The sequence below is a fragment of the Nicotiana tabacum genome, chromosome 11 (genome assembly GCF_000715075.1).
Source record: "Nicotiana tabacum cultivar K326 chromosome 11, ASM71507v2, whole genome shotgun sequence".
Lineage (NCBI taxonomy): Eukaryota > Viridiplantae > Streptophyta > Magnoliopsida > Solanales > Solanaceae > Nicotiana > Nicotiana tabacum.
In genome coordinates this window covers 95,695,794-95,703,701 of record NC_134090.1, presented here as the reverse complement: position 1 = coordinate 95,703,701, position 7,908 = coordinate 95,695,794, and the positions used below count along the sequence as shown (strand labels likewise).

The window sequence follows — 7,908 nt, the reverse complement described above, 5'->3', positions numbered from 1 at the left end:
CTATAATTGGGTACTGAAAGGATAAGCTTATTATACCCGGTATGGATAATCTTCTACCGGGTAATGTTTATCCATAACTGGGTACTGAAAGGATAAACTTATTATACCCGGTATGAATAATCTTCTATCGGGGTAATGTTTATCCATAACCGGATATCGAAGTGATTCAGGAAGCTTATTTCCAATAGAGTACTTAAATAGATAAACATATTTACGGTGGAGTCCCATATGGATAAGCTTGTTCAGCAAGCTTATTTAAGACGGAGTATAACACTCGTTATTTTGACCTTCCCTCTTTTTTTTTTTCGGTCTCTTCTTTTTACCTTGATAAAAAAGCCTTAAAAAAGGCGCTCATCTTTCTCAAAACTCTCCTTGGTTCTAACGATTTAGGGTTCAGAGAAATTCTTTCTTTCTTCTGAAATGGCAAGTTCTCTTTCTCTCTTTAATGTCCCATTATTTGAATTATCATTGATTTAAGTAATTTATCTGTGCGATTTTTCGGGATTGACATTGCGAAAGTAGTTGATATCCGATTCTAATTCCTCTTAGTTTGATATCTGTGCGATTTTAATTTGTGTAATGTGAATTTCAGCAATTACTTTTGAAGTGTGCTTGTACCTGAATCTCGTCGCAAAAGGTACAACTCGAATTGGAGCTCTCTGTCCTCTCCTTCCTAATCTGTTGAAAGGTCAAATTAGGGTTTTTATTATGTTTTCCTAATATCTGAATTTCGGTAGTTTCTGTACATGATTTGATTAGGTTCTCTCTGCTCCAATTTTAGTAGTTTTTGCACGCGGTTTGATTTAGGTTCTCTCTGTACGCTATTGCTGGAAATTTGTAACAGCAATGGAAACGAAGGTTTACAATCAATGAAATCAATGATCTTCAGAGAATTCGTTAACTGTAACTTATACTGCAAAAAATTATTCTAAGCAAAAGAAGATTTGGCTCATTTCAGAAATAGAAAACAGAAACAAAAAAAGAGAAAGATTCAAAGTTGCACTTTTCTTCTAATTGCTACTGTTTCTGCTTCACTTTTCTGGGATTTCATTGGTATTTTAAGCAGTTAAAGGAGATGTGTAGCTGCTGGGCTTAGTTTCTGGATTTGCTGAACTCATTTATCTATTTCTACCTTTATTTGGCTCATTTCAGTTATTTAGTTGTTTGATTAGGTAAGTCTCAAATGCCTTTGTACTTTTATTCCTCTGAAATGATAGAACTGCCAGTATATATGCCATTCACCCATAGATCTATTTGACCTTATCTATATTATGTTTGGATAATAACATGTATTGATTTGAATATATTGTACATGAGATGCAAATTTGAGTGAACGGTCATGAAGTGGATGAATGTTGACAGTTATTACTACTTCTATTGGTGTATGCACTGTGTAACGCTTGTTCATGAATTCTGTTTGTTTGAAATGAATCATTTTCATCCCACTGCCCAAATACTTGACCCAGGGACAGCCCAAAGATTTGTACAATTAGAGAATATAATTATATTTGGCATAGTAAATGCCATATTGGCTAAGCATCCACAAGTATGTACTATGTTAGATTAATACTGTAATCTTCTGATTACTTAGACTTCTGTTTATGGAATCATCATGTGCTTTTGTTCTTTAAACATGTATGGGTTGTGATTGTTCTTCTTTGTGTTGTCTTATTTTTCTTTGTTGCTCTTGTCCTCTGCTTGTTAATTATGGTAGAGAAGTACAGAAGTGTTTGTAATTGTGGTCAGTGGGGAAATTTAACAAAAATTTTGGCTTCTGTGAAGTGTGGACAGAATGGTTGTAACATATACTTTGAGGTTGTCAAACTCATTTTATGGTTGTGTGCGACCATTAGCTTTATATGAACATATTTTAACATTTTAGTTTTATCTCCTCAGTTATTTGAATATATGAAGAAGGAAAGGCTTTATTAGTTCAAAATACCTTAAATTTGATTTTTGTGTCTATTTCTGTTGACTGTATTTCTGCATTTGCAATACAGTCATGCAGAAATATTCAGCGGGGATCAAATTACACAATTTTGTGTGGAGACTCCCATTGACACAGTAGAGGGCTGGTGAACTACTATCATTGATCCCTGAATGTTGTTACTGAGTTTCACATTAATGTAATGCGATCATAAATAGTAAATTAAATCATTGACTTTAGCTGATATGATTGACAGATGATTAACCGCAACATATGTTCTTTTGCTGTGTCTGTAAGAAATGATTAGGTATTTCTGCATGGTATAGTCAAACAAGAATTGTTTCTGTACTTGCAAGCACTATTAGTGTAGCAGAATGAATGTTAATAAATGGCATATGTGTGAAAGCAGTTTCGAATGCAAATGCACTGTTAATTTTGGTCTGGTGATGAACGATTATCTGTACTACTTGAGAGATTCCCTAGGAAGAATGTTCCCTCTTCATTGGTTGTTGTAGGTTACATTCTTTGCTTAAACAACTAGGTCAGAAAAGAAATAATATGGATTAATTAGTAATTATTGAGATCTGAAATCTCTGAGGAAATAGGATAGGAAGGATCCTTCTTTGTACTATAACTGAAACAGGACAGATATCCAATTCTTAAGTCATTTCCTGTCACTGCTAAACAGTCATTAGTTTCAATGTGTTTGTTAAAGAATCTGCGCATCCAATCCTAATTTAATCACTACTTGGGAGAATTAAAATGTTCTTTGTTAAGCACTTTTGGACTCTACTTCATTCAAATAAGAATATTGCTTCGGATGGAAAAACTTTGAAACTCTCAGTTAAAGCAATAAGTTAACTCATGAATAGCCTCATTTTTTTCAAAGTCATGGAAAGAAGAAGATAAATGTAGAAAGAAAAACATAATGAAGTAGAGTCCAAAAGTGCATTTACACTAACAGACTAACAAATATGTTCTGCATTTTACTTTGGAGGTTGGGCCTATAAATTATCTTGCAGAACGATTTCAATGTCCCACGAGAAATGATTTGTCCCTTTCTAGTTTATGTTTCAGTACTTCTGATCTTGAAAATTTTAGATAATACACCTTTCATTTCTAGCAGAAATTAAGTAGATCATATCTATTGCTCAATAAAGCAAACTATATGGTGGTAAGTACCATTGATAATGAAATGTATCCGCAAAAACAGAAACTGAAAGAAATATTCAAATTGCCAGAATGATGTTGCATGCAGTATTGAATACAAGGCAACTTTTTAGCTTTTTATCAATTTCTACAAAAGTTAGTTCGATCTTTTAAGTTGGTGTTTATTTTTAAAGATTCGCAAGGAGCTACCAAGAAACTCAAAGTAAAGGTTAAGGATGTGATGTATTTATCCGATGGAAAATGTGTTGTGGTTGAATTTGATGATACGGATCAGCCAATTGGAGAAGAGCAAGGTGTTCTTGCAGGCTTTTGTGGAATTTTAGCAACCGACTGCTCCTTATTTCCAATTCACTTCAACAATTGGCCAGATTTACCTAAGTCATACTTCAATGGTTGCTTTGATCGAATTATAAAGGTATAAGCTCTATTTTCTTATTGTTGTAACTCTGTTGTATGTCGTTAGACTGTATATTTGCATGTAATAGATTAGCTAACAGAAGTTTTATTCCTGTAGCCACGATTCTGTTTTAAGACAACTGAGTTAAATGCACGAGCATATGTTTATAGTTCTATTAGAAAGAAGTGGAGTTCAGGAAGGCAAAGGTTGTGGTATGAGTTCAATGACCCACTTAAGACCAAAGCATGGATTATGGATAATGTTCCATCAGGGATTCCACGGGATGAATGGACTTCTTATGTCTCTTACCGTTTTAATGAAAAGACAATGGTATTTATTTGAATGCTTCAATTAGTATGTGTAATTATATACTTTTTTATTTGTATATTTGAGTTATGTGTATTTTTATAAGGGAATGAGTAAAAGAAATGTTGAAATTCGGAAGAAACAAACTATTGCACACACTGGTGGTTCCAAACCAAACTCCAGAAGAAGAGCTGAAATGGTGATAAATGTTAATTCAATATGTTGTACTTTAATTAAACTTGCAAACTGTTCCTATTTAGTCAAGTTATTCTGACTTGATTTTTCATTTATAGATGGCTGAATCTGGACAAAACCCTGGACGAGCGCAACTCTATCTTGCTACTCATAAGAAGGAAGATGGGTCATTAATGAAGCAGCAAGAGAAATATGTGTAAGTTTCTACTTGTTAAAAACTTCATCCTAACAGACACTTCAGAGCAACTATGCCACTGGTAGTTAAAATGAACGGACAATCACCTGAGGAAATGATGTACAGATTCTGATGTAATGTGACATAAACTAAAATTATGAAAATATATAGTATTAGCTTATCTTTTTATAAATTGATAAGTATAGCGTAATACTGAACATCTCAATTCCAGTTGGGACGATATCTTGAACAATACAACCATATTTGAAACATAACTGACTCTTCTAAAAGTAAGGCAATTATTGTCTTACAAAATAAACATTATGATGAGAATATTTGTAAAGTACCATAACTTTACCATACCATAAATGCCAAATCCAACCTTGTTTGTGGCGTGATAACTCGAGCACGAGGTATAGAACTTGATGGAATGAAACTATTCCTTATGCAAATGAATGACCTTTTGCAGTTATCGCCTTTTGTAGCAACCATAATCTTGTAATGTTCTACTTCATTGCATTCTTCATTCAATTTTTGGAGCCATAATTTGTATAGAGTACCAACCACAGTTCACATTGTATATGAAGGTGGAAATATTGCATATCAGTGAATTATGTGATTGAGTTTGATATTATACTTTCCTTTGAGAAACTCCACCAGTACTATGTTCTGTTATGTCTTCTTTTGTTTGTCTCTACTTGATAAGATGTCAAGACTGAACTTGCTTAAACTTGAAAAAAAAACACTGATTGATTTAAATAATTATCATGATGAAGCCAAATATTAGGCCTTACGGCTCCCCAAGTGATCACAGTGCTTTATGTTAAAGCTGTAACCTATTATGATGGCAAGTATATCTAAAGTTTATAAATTTGACCATAAACATGGACTTTTCTTTGCCATATAAGACAGAATTCTGAATAACATGGTGTTGGGACCTTGGGGTAAAAAGAGCTATTTTTTCTGTAACACTTCATGGGACTATTACCTCCTCAAACAAGAGTTAGAATAGACAATTTATCTGTATAACTTACCTGATATGGATGCTGATCTTGTGCAGGAATCTGTCAAAATTCTTGTACATTCCTTCATCTCTGTGTTTTTGTATCAGAGAATATATTTAAAGCATGATTGCTTACTGAACTGGCCTTTGCTTCACTACTTTATTGGGGATACCGGGTTTAGTGTGTTTAGAGTAACCACTGCATTGTGCTTATATTAAGAAACCCCATGCTTAGTGTAATAAATTTGTTTTCAAAGTGATTGCTAATGTCCTATTACAGAATATCAGTCAATATTTTGTTTTCAAAGTGACTAAAGAATATACATTATCCTTATGTTATCATTTACTAATTGAAGTTATGACAATGAATTTTGTGCATATTATATTCAAGAAAAAAATTGAGCTAGTTGTAAGTCAAAGCGCCACAGATGAGTCTGAAGTTTCACCAAATGATGCCGTTGGTAAGGTGCTAGGAAAAGAGCATTCTGCAAGGGTAAGGTGCTTGGGGTTAGGAGCTATCCCGAGTAAAATTTTTAGACAAACAAGACGTCGTTTTGGAGGTATAAATTCTTCCAGTTATGATAATGGTTCATGTTCGTCCAAATGCGAAGAGAAGTACAATCAGATTGTAAATGCTTACAATCAAAGCCAAGAGAACTATGTTTAAATGATGACTGCACACCACAAAATGATGAATGCTTTCAAGACATACGATTATGAAAGAAGGGATAATACCTGAACAGTTTGCTGGGATTTTCGTTTCTCCTCCTCCGGCAGCGGCAAATAAAATCTAGCTATATGTAGTTTTTTAATTTGAAAAACTAAAGAAAAAAAACTTTAAATGCTTTTTATTTCTTTGCAGCCAAGTGATGCAGCTAGCGGATCCATTTCACCTATGGGCGTAAGAGGATAATATGGTGATAGTAATCTTAATGAAAATCATTGAATTTCTTTGCAAATGTAATAGATGATTAAGTATGATACTTTACTTGAATGGTTGAACTAGATATTTTGTGTTTAAGTTTAGTTTTTGAGATTAATGACAATACTATCTCCTTATGATTCTATAGTATGTGGATGTTACTTAACATTTATGCATCTTTAGTATTATGTTAATGCCTCTTAAAATTTATTTAATATAATTAAAATATTGTATTAGAAAAACAGGTATCCTCACAATTGCCTTCCAAAAAAAAGGTCTTCATGGAATAGGGGAGGTTACAATTGCCATTAAATAAACAAATTGAGGGGGTTAAAGTTGCTGTGAAAATAGAATTTCTCATATTTCGAAAATATATTGCGGAGGTTTAAACCGTTGCAACTTGATTATTTTGCGGCGATTTCACCCCCCATTGAATACTTATTACAAGTTGCGCATTGATTAAAATTTTAATTTGTGGAGGTTAAACCGTTTGAAAATAACCTCTGCTAAATAGTTACGGCGGGCTGTAAAAAATTGTCACAAAATGATTGCGACGAACCTTACAGCTGGGGTTTTGAAGACCGCCGCGATATAAAATAACGGGGGTCGCTGACCGCCTTAAAACATGAAAATACCCTCCGCAAATAGGCTATTTTTTTTGTAGTGTTGAGTGAAACCGCAGATGCGGTATGTGAACCGCACCTGTGTGACCACAGATGCAGAGGTAGAGTCGCAGGTGCGGAAGGTGACTTAAGTGATGACCGCAGAAGCGGTGTTCGGACCGCAGAAGCAGTTGCGCAGTAGCGTGGAATTGGCCGCAGGTGCGAAATGCCTGGGCTAGAAGGTATAAAAGGATTCCTTTGCGATTTTTGAGTTGTTCTTCACCATTTCAAGTCGGTTTTGGAGCTTTTTGGGAGATTTTGAAGAGGGAATCAAGGGATATCGTCTGGAGGTAAGATTTTTGAGTCTAATAATCGATCATATGGCATTATTTCACTGATTTGGCATAAGATTAATGGAGATTAATGGTTAAAAATTGGGAAACTAGGGCTTGGTATTGAAGACCTTGACTTGAGGATTTGAGGGGCCATTTGTGGTCGAATTTTGAGACTTTTGATATGTATGAATTCGTGGGAAAATAAAGAATCTATTGATGTAAATTTTATCGAATTCTGAGACGTGGGCCCGGGGGTCGGGTTTTGGTTAATTTCAGGATTTATGTTGTAAATTGATTTTTTTCACATGGGCTTCGTGCCCTTAGCATATTTTGACGTCGTGATTCTGCTTTTGGATAGATTCGACGCGAGTTGAGGCCGATTCGAGGGGCAAAGGCGTCGCGGGCTAGAGTTTGGACCCGATTGAGGTGAGTAATAATTTTAAATGTTGTCCTGAGGATATGAAACCCCGGATTACACATCGTTGTACTCTATTGAGGTGACTCACACGCTAGATGACGAGCGTGAGGTCATGCACTGTTGGAGATTTTTACTTAGTCCATCTCGAATGACGGTTTTATCGCGTATTTGATTGAAAACTGTTTGCTATCATCATGTTTTGGACTGAATGTCATATTTGGGCCTCGTGCCAACTATTTGGACCTTATGGAATTTTTACTAATATTTCCTCACTGTTTTGACTTTATACTTGTACTCAGTCATGCTATATTCCACTATTTTCATAACTCAGCCATGTTTACTCTGTTTTAACACATTAAATGATATTTTAAATGATAATTTGGACTAAGCATCATGTTTTATTGTTGCCCGAATGTCTTATGAGATTCTGACTAAGTAAGGCCGAGGGCCTGTGTTGT

The 7,908-nt window shown here is 34.7% G+C and overlaps 1 protein-coding gene across 5 annotated transcripts; it reads left to right on the top strand.

Moving 5' to 3' along the window:
* The first annotated feature begins 292 nt into the window (after positions 1-292).
* Positions 293-6,238, top strand: LOC107771574 (uncharacterized). Of its 5 annotated transcripts, none has more exons than XM_075225300.1 (7): positions 293-423; positions 593-637; positions 3,271-3,512; positions 3,612-3,824; positions 3,907-3,999; positions 4,094-4,191; positions 6,036-6,238. In XM_075225300.1, exons 3-7 carry the CDS (start codon positions 3,318-3,320, stop codon positions 6,076-6,078), a joined length of 642 nt encoding a protein of 213 aa, XP_075081401.1. In that variant the 5' UTR covers positions 293-423; positions 593-637; positions 3,271-3,317; the 3' UTR covers positions 6,079-6,238. The 5 variants fall into 5 exon arrangements, with proteins under 5 accessions (XP_075081401.1, XP_075081402.1, XP_075081399.1 ...); XM_075225301.1 differs by lacking the exon at positions 6,036-6,238 and adding an exon at positions 5,565-5,708; XM_075225298.1 differs by lacking the exon at positions 6,036-6,238 and adding an exon at positions 5,231-5,507.
* The last annotated feature ends 1,670 nt before the right edge of the window (positions 6,239-7,908 follow it).